The 20,344-nt window shown below is 34.1% G+C and overlaps 2 protein-coding genes across 2 annotated transcripts in view; both read right to left on the reverse strand.

The window, feature by feature from the left end:
• Positions 1-774: 774 nt before the first annotated feature.
• LOC127081469 (uncharacterized) lies at positions 775-1,593 on the reverse strand. Its single transcript, XM_051021724.1, has one exon. It carries the CDS (start codon positions 1,591-1,593, stop codon positions 775-777), a length of 819 nt encoding a protein of 272 aa, XP_050877681.1.
• Positions 1,594-1,658: 65 nt separating this feature from the next.
• Positions 1,659-20,344, reverse strand: part of LOC127081470 (E3 ubiquitin-protein ligase SDIR1) — a 97,923-nt gene continuing 79,237 nt past the window's right edge. Inside the window, exon 10 of the mRNA XM_051021725.1 lies at positions 1,659-1,758. Within this exon, the coding sequence (XP_050877682.1) occupies positions 1,659-1,758 (100 nt within the window). The remainder of the gene's footprint in view (positions 1,759-20,344) is intronic.

The following is a 20,344-nucleotide window of genomic DNA, read 5'->3' on the forward strand; positions in this document are numbered from 1 at the left end:
GAAGTGATGTTAGCCATAATATGATCGAATTGATCCACTGTAACATCATGTTCTACAAATGCTTGTTGTAGAACTCTCTGCAGTGCTTCTCTGTGCGCTTCAGAATTCATGAGCAGAGACAACACTGAGATTTTCGAGGGGGTTTGGAGCAGCTGCGCCCTAGAGAGAGAGAGAATACGATCATCACACGAGTGTCGGAAAAGACCAATAAGTGGAGAATTGTTTTTACATAATATCTTAATTACAATTATGGGTGTTTTGTTGTGTAAATATGAAAAATAAAAAAGGGTACAAATGAGAGTATGTTGACATGTTCCAATAATAGGTTGACATGTTCCAATAATAGGTAGGTAGTTGATAACTAACTTTTATAATATTATATTTTATTAATACAATTAAAAAGATTTTTTTTTTAAAAAGTTAAATAAAAAATTAATTTAAATAATTTCTTATAAATATGTTTGAATTTGTTTATTTTTTAGCCATAGTTAATATAGGAAATTCAAATAATTTTTTCATAAATTAGAATAGCAACAATGAAATTAACTATGCTTTATTTTCGATTGAAGTGATAAACTCAAAAAACTTAAAAATATTATTTTTTTAGAGTTATGACACCTTAAATCTTAGAGAAGAAGTGAAACATGGGTAGAATTTGAAAAAGTAAATACTTATTGGTTAAGTAATCATAAACACGCATTCATTAAACATCACAATAAAAAATATCATAATTAATAAAACAAATTGTAAGCAAAAATTGCAACGCACTTCTTATTATTCATTTGTGTCATTACTATTAGTAGTAGGCAATTGAAACCTACACAAGGGACAAGAATTGCCTATGTTCAACCAATCTTGAATACAATCCTTATGAAACATATGCGAACATGACAGACAGACACCAACCTTAAAATCTTCGAAACAAATACTACATTTTTCCGCCTCTTCAACTGTCACCATCTTCAATCCCTCAATACACGATTTAGCCGCAGGAATAAATCTAATATCTTGTTCCATCTCTATTCCCTCTTCCCAACCATACTCCCATTCATCTTCATCACTTGCAACGTCAAGAACGAATATACTACCATCTTCAATTCCCATATCCTCTTCCCTATTCGAACTCCATGAATCTCCATAATCATTTCCACGACGATAATCTTCAGTAGACCTTCTTGATTCATTATCTTCATCTTCTTCAACCTCCATTTCCTCGTGACCTTCATCTTCATCACCCTCTTTAATATTCCGTGTAACAGAAAAATCAACTCGAATAGAAAGATCTTTCGAGTTCTTATATATCCCATCAATCATCTCACTTACACATTGCGAAATTTCTTTTAGCACCATGGTAAAAGCATCTTCAGGAACATCTATTTCAGAAAGCCATGCTAGAATGATAGCTTTTTGGATCTCTTTATCTTTTGACACATAACAAAGAACGTAACTTTTGGTTTCACTTAAAGATGGCACCATTTTATCACTTGGAACACTGATAATGGTGTAATTGAATTCTATATTAAGATACGGGTCATTGTCGCATAATGCATCACAATCGATTGAAGGATGTGCGGTACAATAATATTCATCCATGATGAACTTTGTATACTTAAAAATATTGATGTGATCCTAAATTATATAAAGTGACACTCTTGAATTCAATTGTATATATAACTGAATGATTTGGAACTAAATAACAAACTCTCCCTAAAAGGTGGAAACTTCCCAAAAAAGACTCCTAGTTTGTTGCGAGAATATCTATAAAAAATCATGTTTTGAATCTTTTATAAAATATTTTTTGAATTTTGAAATGCATTGATTATTTTTTCATTAAGATATATATTTTACGATCTATAATAAATATTCGGATATAAAGGCATTGATGAATGGAATACTATAATAGAGATTATGATATAATTGCATTAATGAAGAAATCAATGTACTTCTTTCACAATATATATGGATTTTTTTTAAAAATAATCACATTTTTTAAATTAATTTTTGAAATAATTATTTTTTCAAATTTTTTTACCCAAATAACTACATTCCAAACCAATGCGTCAGATCAACTGCTGCATCAATTTAACATGCATGGAGACGCCAAGATTGTTGGCGCATGCATGTGTCTTGCGCCTATGCTTCTGGCGCATGCATGTGTCTTGCGCCTATGCTTCTGGCGCATACATGTGCTTCTGATTATATGCTTGTGACGCCTTGTCCTTTGGCGCATGAATTGAAAGCTTCATCTATAAATACCTCGCGCATCTCCCGTATTTTTTCACATAACTTTTATCCTCAAACCACATTTTCTTTCATTCTATTTCAATCTCCTTCAATTTTTTTATTTTTAACCATGTCTTAGTACATTTATAAGAGAAATACCGATTTAATCTTTTCAACCGCCGCACCGCCGATAAAGATTCGATTTTGGAATATAGATTTGTTAGAACGTCTAAATCGGACGTTGGATCGTTGGTTAGAAGGAGAAATTGCAGATGGTGAAAGAATTAAAAGGATTCAATGGCTTGAGTTCACGTTCAACAAAAATTGAGAAGTGCTTGAATGATTGGATATTAAGACTGACAGAGACATTCACATGATGGTGCATAATATGTTCAAAATTGTATTGATGGTTGTAAGCGCTTAGTTATAGTAATGATATTTTAATTGTTGTATTTGTTTGTGTTGTTGTTTATGTATTACTTGTGTGTTGAATGTGTTGTATTTGTTTGTGATGATATTTCTTCACAAAGTTATCATATGAAATAATTTTTTTTTATATATTGCAAAAGAGGTACATGTAAAATTATCTTGTTGTGTTCGTTCCAACACTAAGACAGTTAGTACGATTGTGACCTGGCTGACGACATGAGCTACATAATCGAACTATTTTGTTATCCATATTCATTTCGGTTCGAATACGAGTGCTGTTTAGGCGACCCTTTTTCTTTCTTCGCATAACTTCATTGTGTCAGACAATGTCCGCTTGATATGCTGACCAGTAATCCTCTTTTGCAACTACTAAAAAATTAATTTTGTCAGGATTGGATAAGCTTATGACTTTGTAAAAGTCAGATAGTAAGTATGATGGATCCCTTCGAACCTTTGACCATGCCGCAATGACATGGGAGCAGGGCGTACGAAAGACTTGGAACTTTCCGCAGTCGCACCAACATCTATCTAGTTCCACTCTGTATTGTCCCATCGGCATGCCTTCATTGTGATCCATGTGTGAGGGCAAAGATCCCTTGTCCTTATTTTTATGATGTCAAACCTTCTTCGTTCCTCATAATGTATGCTTTGGACGGTGTCATCATATCATATAATGCATTCATCCTCCAACATGTTCAAAGTATAAGTGAAATGAGTCCATGTATATATGAGCATTTCATAGATGTGAATAATGCACTTGATCATCATTGGTACCTTAGGTTCATAAGAAAATGGTTTGAATTGACCAAAATATCAAAAACTCATTTTTGACAGTTTAAGGATTTTGAGTTGACTCGTCCCCTGTTTGAGTCGACTCATTGGTTATTTCATTTGAACCATGTTGCCACGGGTCTGAACAGGTCGAGTCATGAGTCGACTCAACTTTGGAAAAACCTGTTTGAGTTGACTCATCCCCTGTTTAAGTCGACTCATTAGCTGTTTGAGTCGACTCATTGGCTGTTTCATTTGAACCATGTTGCCACGGGTATGAACAGGTCGAGTCATGAGTCGACTCAACCTGTTTGAGTCGACTCAACTGTGTGAACAGGTCGACTGGTCATTGTTGGCACTCAATTTTCTACTGTGCATTTTTGCAAAATTGTTCTGTTATGTCTGTTACTTTGTCCATGCATCATATAAATATTCTAGAGTCTCTTGTTCCACATTTTAACAAGAAAGGTGAAAGATATACACCTAAATGCTCATCATTTTCATTCTTTATTGCATTTCTCAATAATGACACATAATAATTTTTGTTGAGCATTGTGCATTGCTCTTGTGATAACGTTCAAATAAGATTGGATTATCTTAGTTTAGGTTGAGACTTTGTGTGGGTTTTTCTTGAATAAAACCATGAGATTTTGTCCTCCAAGAATTGGGGGGTTTTGCACTAACCTTTGCTTCGCAGATTCAGCCAAGTGAAACGTTTGAAGAACGGAAGGTTCAGTCAAACGAGTAGCGGTAACCGGAGGATTATGAAGAAAGCTTAGGATTCAAGTGACTTGCGTTCGAAATCAGTCGAGCTGAAGTTTTGGAGAACGTGGCGGTCTTGCAATAAGGTAGCGATAACCAGAGGTTTGTTCGAAGCACTTGAAGGACTTGATTCAACTCGAATCAAGGGGAGAGAATAGAATAGGATCTGCAACAACTCTAGGGGTTGATTGGTGGTGATCATATGTTTTCTTGTATTGACTTTGCAACGTGTTAATAAAAACATCTCGATTCTAGATTTAGAATTGAGGGCAGATGTACCCTAAGAGAGGACAATAGGGGAACTGCCTCAACAAATCCGGCCTTGTTCTCTCTATCTCTTAACTCTTTAAATTCTGCATTAATTATGGTTTGTGTGAAATTAATCGTAGAATCAATATCGCTTGATTGGTGTGCATAATAATTATTCGATAAATTGTTCCAATCACTTGGATTGCAACTGAGTAAAATTCTTTACATTCAATTTGAGTGAAATTGAAACTTAGTGTGGAGTGCACACCAAGTGTTCGATAAAATTAATCTCACACAAACTTAGTAATATTTTACTTGATCTCTTATTGTGTTAAGCATTATTAGAGGTAACGATATCAAGGATCATAGTGGTTAATCGATTGATTTAGATAGGGTTGATAATCTTTATCTTAAGTAATTCCATTCGATTTCACGCATATCCGATCTTTCCATTAACAGATCGTTTAGACGATTACAATCTAGTGCTTCTGCAACCGTTGAAATTTTTTATAAAAAGCGCTAAATTTCAAAACTCATATATTCAACCCCCCCTTCTAGATCGGTACTATCGTCTAACACCATGGACTTAACAACATTGTATCAACCTTTAGTACGGTCAAACACCGTGACCACATGTGTGTTTGCTTTGGCAGCTTCGTGTCTAATGAAAGAAGGTTATGATAATGCGTAACCTGAAATCTTAAACAGCGCCCCTAGCCTGAAGTCTTATTTCTTCGCGGTGGTGTTTGAAAGAAGGTTATGATAATGTGTAACATGCGTTGACAACCTTCTTCCGTAATGTTTTGTCTTTGATCTCTCGCATAAAATTCTGAGCGATATGTCTAATGCAAAAGACATGCGTCGACGAAGGATCCTATAAGCCATTATCAATGTTTTTGTATGCGCTGACTATTGAAGGGTGTCGGTCGAAGATCAAACATAAGTTAGGTTGAGGAGCAACGTGCAATCGAAGATTTCTTAGGAAAAAACTTCATCCCTCAGCAGTCTCCCCTTCAACAAGGGCAAAGGCGATTGGAAAATTGTTGTTGTTGCCATCTTGTGCCACTGCCATCAGTAACATTCCTTTATTTCCTATACAACCATGTACCGTCAATTTGTATAATAGGTTTACAAAAAGAAAAACCTTTGATGCATGGTTGATACGCCCAAAAAAGATGGTGGAATATTCCATTTCCAATAGCACAAGTCCAGTCTTGTACTTTTTATTCACATGCGTATTTGCTACAAGCACGGGGTTGGTCAAAATGTCGTCACTCGCCCTAGTAAACGGGAATCCATTCATATTCCCTTTTGCAACAAAGTAAGTTTAAAACTTTATCATGTAATTAATTAGACTTTATATTATAATTAACTGTAAATAATATTTTTCAATTGTTTTTTATCTAGGTGGTCAGTTAGAGGGATTAACTATAATAGGTGTTTGAAACACGCTATAGTAGTCTATTGCAATCTATTGGATCACATTGGACCAGACGACGTAATACTCATACATAACTCTATTTTAATTTAAAAATACTTCTCAAATTATTTATCTTCTAATCATGTCGTATTGGTGTACAGTTTATCTAGAGGCCATATCTTGGTCTTGATCATCAGGTTAACTATGATGATGATGCAGTTTGGACAATAAAGACACCAATTATTTGGTTCGGTACTGTGGAGATGCATTAGAGTGACCGGGTAAAACGGCAATTCGGCATGCAACAACAAATTCCAGAACCTCCGACATATTTGAGAGATTGGCATAAAAAAAAAGTCGATGCCCAATGGAATTATTCCGACAGGAGAGACTTCACAAAAGAGATGTGTCGTCATTGGAGGAATTGAAGACAACACATCTTAAACGAACCAGTCATACTGGGTGCTAGACCTACTCAACGATATATGGCATGGTTTAGATCGACTACAACGCAATAGTTTGTGTTTGTGCCAAGGTATTTGATTGATCCATGCAAACTAGCTTCGTCATCATACGCCCAACAACAAGTTCCCGTCCAACACCAATGTCAAATCACCCAAACCCAACAACCAACCTCACACCATTACCCCACCACATATCAGAGGCCCCGTTCATATCAGAGGCTCCGTTCTAATTATAAAAATGGGCTCAATTTTTTTTAAAATTACAATTATAATAATGAAAAAAATATATCAAAAATACAATTATGTATTAATTAAAAATAAATTTAATTATAATTATTTTGAGTTTTGATCAATCTTGATTCTTGTATATATTGAGTTTTTATCATCAATTTCTTTTAATTATTGAGTTTTTTAATAAAATAATATGTATTTTTATTAATATTTATAAAAAAAAATTGAAAATTTCAAAAGTTGGGCCCCTCTAATATTTAGGACCCTGTGCTGCAGCACATGCTGCACTTGTACAGGGTCGGCCCTGATATATATATATATATATATATATATATATATATATATATATATATATATATATATATATATATATATATATATATATATATATATATATATATATATATATATATATATATATATATATAGAGAGAGAGAGAGAGAGAGAGAGAGAGAGAGAGAGAGAGAGAGGGGGTAGATAATTGATTATAATAAACACATTAATAATAAATATTTAAATTAAAGAATGTTAAAACATCTCTTTTAAAAGTGACGCACAAGGGAAAGATTCAATTAAGTCTTTCACTTATGTCCCATTCATTTTGGTCATTAAATTAGAAATGTATCGATTATATTAGTCATGGAACATAATACACATTCTCTCTCTCTACCGACTGCAAGTTCATGTCTGACAACTACACAAATCAATCACTCAATGACTCTTCAACGTACAATTGTAAAAATATGTAAACCTCAAATTTCTTAATTCAATTAAAATAAAATAAAATTAAAATGAGGTTGGCAAAATAAGTTTTGTGAAGATATGAATCTAAGACTCCAATGAACTATGTTAAAAAAAATTTAACATTACAATGAATTATGTGTCTGTTCAATATAAAGAACATTCAACTTTTCCAACTACATAAATATCATAATTTAAGAAGAAAAAAAGTATGATTTTTAAATCACAAAAACTCACAATTTCTTCCTAGTGGCTTCCCCATATATCAGAAGTAGGGGTGGTAAACGGGCATGCCCGCCCCGTTTAGGTCCGCTCAACAAAAGCCCACAAAAAAACGGGGCGGGACGGGGCGGTCATAGTTGAGGATGCGGGCCTAAAACTTAGACCCGCCCCCGCAAAAAAGTGAGGGCGGGGCGGGGAAAGCCCGCTGGCACTATACTCTTTAAGCCTAAAAATGCAAAAATATATGTAAATACACGTGCCCGCAAAAGCCCGCGAAAAAAATGGGGCGGGGCGGGGCGGACACATTTGAGGGTGAGGGCCTAAATCCTTGGTCCGCCCCGCACAAAAGTGCGGGCAAAACGGGCATTCCCCGCGGACCGAGCCCGTTTTGCCACCCCTAATCAGAAGTTAAAGTACCACAATAATTATGGTCGACCTGTTGTAATCAAAGTCACCATTTGTGGAACTCATTAGATATAGGAAGTGATACGGAATAATCCCTTAACAATTATCTTCTTCCCTAAAGGAAGAGCCGAAGTAGCTAGTAGAGCGACGATTGTAGTTGACCCCAACTCTCGAAAAGAAGAAACCATGTTGGAAAATGATTTATGACTCTCAACCAGGATCAAAGGGAAGGTCCTAAGATTGGTTATGGACAGAGACCTCGAGACCGTCCAGTTAGACGATAATACGACTAGGTAAGTAAGGATAGGAGTTGACCTACCTTCTTAAGTAAATGAAGGATTAGTATAATGTTTGAGAGACAACATCAATCTCTTCAACATCTCTCCCCACGAGATGTCGAGAATAGATGCTAGGGTGGCATGTCACTAGCTAAAGGTTGATTCCGATGCTCGATACATGTCACAAAGGAGAAGACAACAATCTCTTGAGAAGGTAGAGGCAATAACGAAGATAATCCAAGCTCTGTTGAATGTTATTTTTTATCTCTAATGTGAAATAAACTAAGGGTATATCTAATGTAGTGTAGGTTAAGAAAGCCTTAGAAAAATGAAGAATGTGTGTTGATTATACTTATTTGAACAAAACATACCCTAAGGAATCATATCGAGATGCAATTATAGATAAGTTGGTTGATAGCCCAGTCGAATACAAGCTCATATGGATGCATACTCTGACTACAATAAGATACCAATGTACGAGCCAGACAAAGGAATTATCGCTTTTATGACTGAGCAAGTTAACTACTAGTACAACGTAATTCTCTTTGGTTTGAAAAGGCATGAGAAACATATCAAAGGATAATGAATAAGGTTTTCAAGAAAGAAATAGGCAAAACATTAGAGGTTTATAAGGATGACGTGATTTTCAAGTCCATCAAAGAAGAGTTACACTGCCAGCACCTAGCCCGATTTTTTCGAAGAGTCTGACAGTACAATATGAGGCTCAATTTAAAAAAGATTCATAGTTTGTTGCGAGAATATCTATAAAAAATCATGTTTTGAATCTTTTATAAAATATTTTTTGAATTTTGAAATGCATTAATTATTTTTTCATTAACATATATATTTTACGATCTATAATAAATATTCGGATATAACGGCATTAATGAATGGAATACGATAATAGAGATTCTGATATAGTTGCATTAATGAAGAAATCAATGTACTTCTTTCACAATATATATGGATTTTTTATAAAAATAATCATATTTTTTAAATTAATTTCTGAAATAAATTTTTTTTTTAAAATTCACCCAAATAATTATATTTCCAAACCGATGCGTCAGATCAACTGCCGCATCAATTTAACATGCATGGAGACGCCAAGATTGTTGGCGCATGCATGTGTCTTGCCCCATGCATTTGGTGCATACATGTGTTTCTGATTATGTGCTTGTGACGCCTAGTTCTTTGGCGCATGAATTGAAAGCTTCATCTATAAATACCTCGCGCATCTCCACACAACATTTACCCTCAAACCACATTTTCTTTCATTCTACTTCAATCTCCTTCAATTTTTTTTAACCATGTCTGAATACATTTATAAGAGAAATACCAATTTAATCTTTTCAGCAGCCGCACCGCCGATAAAGATTCGATTTTGGAATATAGATTTGTTAGAACGTCTAAATCGGACGTTGGATCGTTGGTTAGAAGGAGAAATTGCAGATGGTGAAAGGATTAAAAGGATTCAATGGCTTGAGTTCACGTTCAACAAAAATGGAGAAATGCTTGAATGAGTGGATATTAAGACTGACAGAGACATTCGCAGGATGGTGCATAATATGTTCAAAATTGTATTGATGGTTGTAAACGCTTAGTTATAGTAATGGTATTTTAATTGTTGTATTTGTTTGTGTTATTGTTTATGTATTACTTGTGTGTTGAATGTGTTGTATTTGTTTGTGATGATATTTCCTCACAAAGTTATCATATGAAATAATATTTTTTTATATATTGCAAAAGAGGTACATGTAAAATTATCTTGTTGTGCTCGTTCCAACACTAGGACAGTTAGTACGGTTGTGACCTGGCTGACGACATGAGCTACATAATCGAACCATTTTGTTCTCCATATTCTTTTCGGTTCGAATACGAGTGCTGTTTAGGAGACCCTTTTTCTTTCTTCGCATAACTCCATTGTGCCAGACAATGTCCGCTTGATATGCTGGCCAATAATCCTCTTTTGCAACTACTAAAAAACTAATTTTGTCAGCATTGGATAAGCTTATGACTTTGTAAATGTCAGATAGTAAGTATGATGGGTCCCTTCGAATCTTTGACCATGCCGCAATGACATGGGAGCAGGGCGTACGAAAGACTTAGAACTTTCCGCAGTCGCATCAACCTCTATCTAGTTCCACTTTGTATTGTCCCATCGACATGCCTTCATTATGATCCATGTGTGAGGGCAAAGATCCCTTGTCCTTATTTTAATGATGTCAAACCTTCTTCGTTCCTCATAATGTGTGCTTTGGACGGTGTCATCATATCATATAATACATTCATCCTCCAACATGTTCAAAGTATAAGTGAAATGAGTCCATGTATATATGAGCATTTCATAGATGTGAATAATGCACTTGATCATCATTGGTACCTTAGGTTCATAAGAAAATGGTTTGAATTGACCAAAATATCAAAAACTCATTTTTGACAGTTTAAGGATTTTGAGTTGACTCATCCCCTGTTTGAGTCGACTCATTGGTTATTTCATTTGAACCATGTTGCCACGGGTCTGAACAGGTCAAGTCATGAGTCGACTCAACTTTGGAAAAACCTGTTTGAGTTGACTCATCCCCTGTTTAAGTCGACTCATTGGCTGTTTGAGTCGACTCATTGACTGTTTCATTTGAACCATGTTGTCATGGGTATGAACAGGTCGAGTCATGAGTCGACTCAACCTTTTTAAGTCGACTCAACTATGTTAACAGATCGACTGGTCGCTGTTGGCACTCAATTTTCTGCTGTGCATTTTTGCAAAATTATTCTGTTATGTCTGTTACTTTGTCCATGCATCATATAAATATTCTAGAGTCTCTTGTTCCACATTTTAACAAGAAAGGTGAAAGATATACACCTAAATGCTCATCATTTTCATTCTTCATTGCATTTCTCAATAATGACACACAATAATCTTTGTTGAGCATTGTGCATTGCTCTTGTGATAACGTTCAAATAAGATTGGATTATCTTAGTTTGGGTTGAGACTTTGTGTGGGTTTTTCTTGAATAAAACCATTGAGATTTTGTCCTCTAAGAATTGGGGGGTTTTGCACTACCTTTGCTTCGCAGATTCAGCCAAGTGAAACTTTTGAAGAACGGAAGGTTCGGTCAAACGAGTAGCGGTAACCGGAGGATTATGAAGAAAGCTTAGGGTTCAAGCGACTTGCGTTCGAAATCAGTCAAGCTAAAGTTTTGGAAAACATGGCGTTCTTGCAATAAGGTAGCGGTAACCGGAGGTTTGTTCGAAGCGCTTGAAGGACTTGATTCAACTCGAATCAAGGGGAGAGAATAGAATAGGATTTGCAACAACTCTAGGGGTTGATTGGTGGTGATCATATGTTTTCTTGTATTGAATTTGCAACGTGTTAATAAAAACATCTCGATTCTAGATTTAGAATTGAGGGAAGATGTACCCTAAGTGAGGACAATAGGGAAACTGCCTCAACAAATCCGGCCTTGTTCTCTCTATCTCTTAACTCTTTAAATTCTGCATTAATTACGGTTTGTGTGAAATTAATCGTAGAATCAATATCGCTTGAGTGGTGTGCATAGTAATTGTTCGATAAATTGTTGCAATCACTTGGATTGCAACTGAGTAAAATTCTTCACATTCAATTTGAGTGAAATTGAAACTTAGTGTGGAGTGCACACCAAGTGTTCGATAAAATTAATCTCACACAAACTTAGTAATATTTTACTTGATCTCTTATTGTGTTAAGCATTATTAGAGGTAACGATATCAAGGATCATAGTGGTTAATCGATTGATTTAGATAAGGTTGATAATCTTTATCTTAAGTAATTCCATTCGGTTTCACGCATATCCGATCTTTCCATTAACAAATCGTTTAGACGATTATAATCTAGGGTGCTTCCGCAACCGTTAAAAACATTTATAAAAAGCGTTAAATTTCAAAACTCATATATTCAACCCCCCTTCTAGATCGGTACTATCGTCTAACACCATGGACTCAGCAACACTGTATCAACCTTTAGTACGGTCAAACACCGTGACCACATGTGTGTTTTCTTTGGCAGCTTCGTGTCTAATGAATTTCATTGAAGCATCACTGAACAACTGCCTAGATTGCAACACTAGCTCCATTTGGAACATCTGGTCTCAAACAACGCCCCTAGCCTGAAATATTATTTCTATGTGGTAGTGTTTGAAAGAAGGTTCTGATACTGCGTAACCTGCGTTGACAACCTTCTTTCGTAATGTTTTGTCTTTGATCTCCCGCATAAAATTCTGAGCGATATGTCTAATGCAAAAGACATGCGTCGACGAAGGATCCTATAAGCCATTATCAATGTTTTTGTATGCACTGACTATTGAAGGGTGTCGGTCGAAGATCAAACATAAGTTAGGTTGAGGAGCAACGTGCAATCGAAGATTTCTTAGGAAAAAACTTTATCCCTCAGCAGTCTCCCCTTCAACAAGGACAAAGGCGATTGGAAAAATGTTGTTGTTTCCATCTTGTGCCACTGCCATCAGTAATGTTCCTTTATTTCCCATACAACCATGTACCGTCAATTTGTATAATAGGTTTACAGAAAGAAAAACCTTTGATGCATGGTTGATACGCCCAAAAAAGATGGTGAAATATTCCATTTCCAATAGCACAAGTCTCGTCTTGTACTTTTTATTCACGTGCGTATTTGCTACAAGCACGGGGTTGGTCAAGAATGTCGTCACTCGCCCCAGTAAACAAGAATCCATTCATATTCCCTTTTGCAACAAAGTAAGTTTAAAACTTTACCATGTAATTAATTAGACTTTATATTACAATTAACTGTAAATAACATTTTTCAATTGTTTTTGATCTAGGTGGTCAGTTAGAGGGATTAACTACAATAGGTGTTTGAAACACGCTATAGTAGTCTATTGCAATCTATTGGATCACATTGGACCAGACGATGTAATACTCATGCACAACTCTATTTTAATTTAAAAATACTTCTCAAATTATTTATCATCTAATCATGTCGTATTGGTGTACAGTTTATCTAGAGGCCATATCTGGGTCTTGATCATCAGGTTAACCATGATGATGATGCAATTTGGACAACAAAGACACCAATTATCCGACAACATATCACAATGCGGTGTATTAATGCAATGTACTCCTCCTTCAAAAATACATGTGGTACCAAAAGTTTGGATGTCCGAGTTATTTTACGGAATTATCCACGTCTCCAGTCCCTCAGGCATGCGTCTCTCGGTAGAGGGCATTATGTTTTTTACCCGCAGCTAATGGGAGTATCCATATGACTAATGTTTTCCCTTATGAGGTTCCAGGTGACCTTTACGAATCTAGGCCTTTATAAACTTACTAATATGAAGTTTGGCCGATGAGGTGCTAAGTACATCAGATGAGTCACTCTTAGTTAATTTTTTAAGGAACCTAAGTTCCTCAAATATTGTATCGCATAGCCCGGCTTGTGAGACGCAGAGTCACTCAGGCGGGGTGTTTAGTCTAACACCCTAAAATCCCATGACTCTTATTTAATTAAAATCATAAAATTGAACATAATTAAGCACTAAGGGCGTCACACATCTCTTTAAAACAACATGGTTCTCAAAACGTTTTTAAAAATATGTAGTGGATAATCTCAACAGTTTTAACTGAATAAATCCAAACAAATGGTTTAATACTCAAACGTAAGGGAAAATAGTCTCATCAATCTCGAAAAAATAAAACACAATTCAAAAACAAATCTTGTCCCAATGTTACACATCAGAGCGACAACACGAAACCAAAAGAAACTAAAAAATGTAAATAAAGAAGAAGATAATGTGCGTCATTCTCCAACACATAGCTACTACCCGCTACCTGTATCTGCAACATAGGCATAACGAGCCACACAACAACAGAAAGGGTGAGAATAACTATACAGAAGTTATTGGTGTATTAGTCAGCAAGGATAACATACATAGACATAACACAGTCATACACAAACAACAACATATCACAATGCGGTGTATTAATGCAATGTACTCCTCCTTCAAAAATACATGTGGTACCAAAAGTTTGGATGTCCGAGTTATTTTACGGAATTATCCACGTCTCCAGTTCCTCTCTGGAAAATGTTCGCTCTAAATAAGGAGTCTGTCATTGGCTCTCTTTGAGCATCAGACCTCATCACTGGCTCTCTCTAAGCACTGGACCTCGTCACTGGCTCTCTCTAAGCACTGGACCTCGTCGGACTGAAGTCATATCTATCTCCAAGATACATGAATGCATGACCATATAATGTCAATCACAACTTAAAACCAATCAACATATAAAATCTCGTAATCTCACAAAATATTCTCTCTGAACAAAGTCCTCTCTGGACAAGGTTCCCTTTGAACCACAATTTGCCAATGCAATACCAGCACAATAGTTATCTCTAAACTACACAACTCGAAAAGAATACTATATAATTAAATATCAATAATTCTATTAAAAATAATAAAATTATATTATATTATTACTCAATAACTCCAACTTACACCTCAATTCAACAAAAGCTCGAAATATAGCAACATAGTAATAACTAATTTATTTTATACTCGCTACTCATTTAAGGTTAACAATTCTTGACTTTTACTCAAAAGAGTGCTCAAGACGAACTCTAAACAACTCTATAACAATTTCTACAACTCAAAAACAACTTTAATTGATAAATATCTCTAACTCAACTTTAAAATATGATAATTAATAATATTAAATCATTATTATTATTATTATTGTTATTTTTATTATTATTATTTTTATTATTATTATTGTTTTATTATAAAATAAAGTTCACTAGATTTTATTCTAAAAAATTCGAAAAATAAATTTGACAACTTTAAACATGTCAGAAATACTTAAAATAAATAAATAAAATGACTCTAAAGTATTCTAAAGTATTTTAAAATACTCAATTGACCACTCTGACATGATGAAATTCTAACTCTAATTAGTCGGTTAGCTCCTTTTATTCAATATCCATTAACTTTAACTCAAAACTTGAAATATAACTTTAAACTAATCAAATTCAACTAATGTTATCAATTAATATAATAATAATAATAATAATATTAATAATAATAATAATAAAATAATAATAATAATAATAATAATGTATATTATCAAAACTAATCTGATCATTGTATTTTGATCTCGCATTTCATAATAACAAATATTCCATACTGGTTATTTGAAAATAATAATAGCGTACAGATAACATTGTTCAAATGCAAAAAAGTATACTAATAGAATTACTGGTATGCTAAATCTTTACCTTTTTTTTACTTCTGTATGCATGCATATTCATACTATTTTTCAACTGGAATATCATTCAATAATTTCTGATCATGTTACTGTAGCGAATAAAAATAGAATTATAAACGTGACAAACTAATATCATGTTATTGTCTTGTAAATTCACCCATGCGATTGTGTTAGCGACACGACATATGACAATAACAAATAATACGAGTCCATTTTCTTTTCTTTTAAAATAATAATAACTTTTAACAATATTTATAAATGAATAAATAACTCAACAATATTTATCAATTAACTCGCAGCTCTGCCTCAGGGCCTTTTTTTTTGTTTCTGACTCGATTGATTTAAATCAATATTTACAACAGACTCAATTATTATAATTTTCCTCAAGGACACAAACACAGATTATCATACAACAACAATGCAATCAAATCAGATTCAATAGAAATAACCTTATAAATTTATAAATACTCATGAAAATAAGGAAAACCTATCAATCGATGCCTAAAGGGTTTTGCTCAAACCCCTTTTGCCCACAAACCATGATCACAAAACAAAACACAAAAGAAGAAGGAAAAAGATAGGAGGATAAAGATCCTTATCTATCAGACTACTTAAATACTCATAGGTAAAGAGTTTTCCCCCCTTACCTCAAAGTTTAACGATCGATAAAAAAATTGGGTTAGAGAGTTTGTTTATGCCCATTTCCAAATGATCGCTCTCCTTAGATTTTTCTGCCGCTAACTCTTTCCCACAAATTCGCGTTCTTTTTCCTAAAATCTCATTCAAATTATCTATTTATTTAACCTAAAAGTCTCAATTACTTCTTTCACCCCTAAATCTATTCTCACACTCTCACTGAAACTCTATTTTTTATTTAATTTCTATTATTCAATTAATTAAATAAAATTTTAAAATAATTATTATATTCCAACTCAAACAATATTCTAATTATATAATTATATAATTACTCAAATAAACTCAATTATCTTAATTAAAATAATAATTCCATTATTCTCACTAAATCTCACCACACCCTAAACTCCTTACTCAAAACACCATTTTCTCTCTAATTTTAAATAAAATTTTATTTTCTCCCGACTCTAAAATATCTGTAATTTTCTTAATATTTATAATATATAATTAAATTGAATGAAATAAACTAATATAAATTCGATTAAAAATAAATAACTAAATTTTGGGTGTTACAGCTCTCCCCCACTTAAAAGGATTTTCGTCCTCGAAAATCTCTTACTAAACATCACTAGCCAAGACTCCCTCAACTGGTTTTCTAACCCACATATCACGTCACCCAGGCATGGCAACGGGGCGGGTCGGGGACGGTTTTTACCTCCCCCAAACCCAAACCGGAATCCCCAAACAATCCACGTTCCCCGCCTCAAACCCAAACGGGGATGGAGAATCAAAACTCAAACCCGTCCCAAACGGGTTCATGTTGGGTTCGGGTATCCCCGCCCTACCACCATTCATTTAGTGAAATCAAATTTTTTAATAAAAATATTTATTTTTTCCAAAACAAAATTATATTACAAATAATAAAATAAAAAAATATAAAAAATTCCATACATATATTTCAAATATTTTAAATAATAAATTAAAATTAAAATATCAAAACATTGACCACATATTTAATATTCTAAATTGTCAAAAATAAATAATAATGTACATAAAGAAATAAATGGGGCGGGTTTGGGGACGAGTTCGGGGTGGATATTAGCATCCCCATTACCCGACCCGTCCCCATATTTTATAATTGGGGAAAACCCAAACCCAGTCAAAGCGGGTTTTCCCCGTCAACTTCGGGGCGGGTACGGGTTATGTTGCCATGCACGCCACCCTCAGCGGTGCTTGCAACAAAAGAGATATCATTATGAAACACATACCTCGAACCAAATCAAACCAAAAACTCTTCCACTTGATTGAGCTTGCTTCGACTTTTGGCACTGAGTACAAATATGACCTTGCTCTCCACAATTGAAACATGTCATAATTGCACTCTTGTATTTATTAGCACGATGTCCCAGTTTTCCACACTTGGAACACTTCATAGCAGTACATTCTGAAGCATGATGACCTAACTCTTCACACTTGAAACATTTAATAGGAGTATGAGCATTTCCCCCACTTGTAGTGTTCTGGTGAGTCTTATGATCCTCCTTAGCAACTGGAGTCGCATACGGCTTGCCACGACTCTAGTTTCCATTCTTCTTCTCACTAACACTCTTGTAGTGAGTAGATCTAGCAAGATTGTCTTCATCATATATACCGCATTTGTTGACCAACATGGAGAGCTGGTGAATTTTCTGATATATAATAAACTGTTTGATCTCTAAGCAAAGTCCATTCTCAAACTTAATGCATTTGGACACTTCAGCTTCTACCCCCATTGTAGTGAGGGTAGAACCTAGACAATTCCTCAAACTTAGTTTCATAATCTGCAACAGTCATATTCCATTGCTTAAATTCAAGGAATTCGATCTCCTTTTTGCTACATACATCAGCTGGGAAATATTTTTCCAAGAACGCATCCCTAAAAATAGCCCAAGTTAGCACAATACCATTAGCCTCAAATCTCTATCTAGCATTACCCCACCAGTACTCTGTTCCCTCTAACATCATGTGAGTACCATAAAGAACCTTATGAGCGTTCACACAAGCAATCACTCGAAATATTTTCTTGATCTCTTGCAACCAAACTTGAGCACCTTTAGGGTCGTACCTTCCTTTGAAGGTTGGTGGTTTATTTCTCTAAAACATGTCCAGCCCATGAGATTCATCATTTTTAACCAGTGGATTCTACTGAGCTTGCAAAACCTGAGCCAAAGCTGTCAAGGCATCGACAATTACGCGATCATTTCTTCCATCTGTTTCTCGGTTACAACAACAAACAACTATTAGAAGAAATATTGTATAAACAATGTTCACCCACTCGTCGTATCCTAGGGAATGAACAACATCATAAAACCTGGTCGGATGAACCGACCTGCTATGATACCAACTATGTAACACCCTGAAACCCCATGACTCTTATTTAATTAAAATCATAAAAATAAACATAATTAAGCACTAAGGGTGTTACACATCTCTTTAAAACAACATGCTTCTCAAAACTTTTTTAAAAATACGTAGCGGATAATCTCAACAGTTTTAACTGAATAAATCCAAACAAATGATTCAATACTCAAACCTGAGGGGAAATAGTCTCATCACTCTCGAAAAAATAAAACACAATTCAAAAATAAATCACGTCCCAGTGTTACATATCAGAGCGACAACACGAAACCAACAGAAACTAAAAAATGTAAATAAAGAAGAAGATAATATGCGTCATTCTCCAACTCATAGCTACTACCCGCGACTTGTATCTGCAACATAGGCATAACGAGGCACACAACAATAGAAAGGGTGAGAATAACTTTACCGAAGTTATTGGTGTATTAGTCAGCAAGGATAACATACATATACATAACACAATCATACACAAACAACAATGACATATCACAGTGCAGTGTATTAATGCAATGTACTCCTCCTCCAAAAATGCATGTGCTACCAATAGTTTGGATGTTTGAGTTATTTTACAGAATTATCCACGTCTCCAATTCCTCTTTGGAAAATGTTCGCTCTGAACAAGGAGACAGTCATTGGCTCTCTTTGAGCACCGGACCTCGTCACTGGCTCTCTTTGAGCACTGGACCTAGTCACTAGCTCTCTCTGAGCACTAGACCTCGTCATTGTCTCTCTCTGAGCACTGGAACTCGTCGGACGAAGTCATATCTATCTTCAATATACATGAATGCATGGCCATATAATGTCAATCACAACTCAAAATCGATCAACAGATAAAATCTCGTAATCTCGCAAAATATTCTCTCTGAACAAAGTCCTCTCTGGACAAGGTTCCCTTTGAACCACAATTTGTCAATTCAATACCAACACAAGAATTATCTCCAAACTACACAATTCGAAAAGAATACTATATAATTAAATATCAATAATTATATTAAAAATAATAAAGTAAAATTATATTATTACTGAGTAACCCCAACTTACACCTCAATTCAACAAAAACTCGAAATATAGCAACATATTAATAATTAATTTATTTTATACCCGCAACTCATTTAAGGTTAGCAATTCTTGACTTTTACTCAAAAGAGTGCTCAAGACGAACTCCAAACAAATCTATAACAATTTCTACAACTCAAAAACAACTCTAATTGATAAATCTCTCTAACTCAACTTCAAAATATGATAATTAATAATATCAAATTATTATTATTATTATTATTATTATTATTATTATTATTATTATTATTATTATAAAATAAAGTTCACTAGATTTAATTCTAAAAAATTCGAAAAATAAATCTGACAACTCTAAACATGTCAGAATTACTTAAAATAAATAAATAAAATGACTCCAAAGTATTCTAAAGTACTTTAAAATATTCAATTGACAACTCTGACACGATGAAATTATACCTCTAATTAGTCGGTTAGCTCCTTTTATTCAATATCCTTTAACTTTAACTCAAAATTTAAAATATAACTTTAAACTAATCAAATTCAACTAATGTTATCAATTAATATAATAATATTTTTTGAATTTTGAAATGCATTAATTATTTTTTCATTAACATATATATCTTAGGATCTATAATAAATATTCGGATATAACGGCATTAATGAATTGGAATACTATAATAGAGATTCTGATATAGTTGCATTAATGAAGAAATCAATGTACTTCTTTCACAATATATATGGATTTTTTATAAAAATAATCATATTTTTTAAATTAATTTCTGAAATAATTTTTTTTTTTAAAATTCACCCAAATAATTATATTTCCAAACCGATG

This window comes from Lathyrus oleraceus, chromosome 5, assembly GCF_024323335.1.
Source record: "Lathyrus oleraceus cultivar Zhongwan6 chromosome 5, CAAS_Psat_ZW6_1.0, whole genome shotgun sequence".
NCBI lineage: Eukaryota > Viridiplantae > Streptophyta > Magnoliopsida > Fabales > Fabaceae > Lathyrus > Lathyrus oleraceus.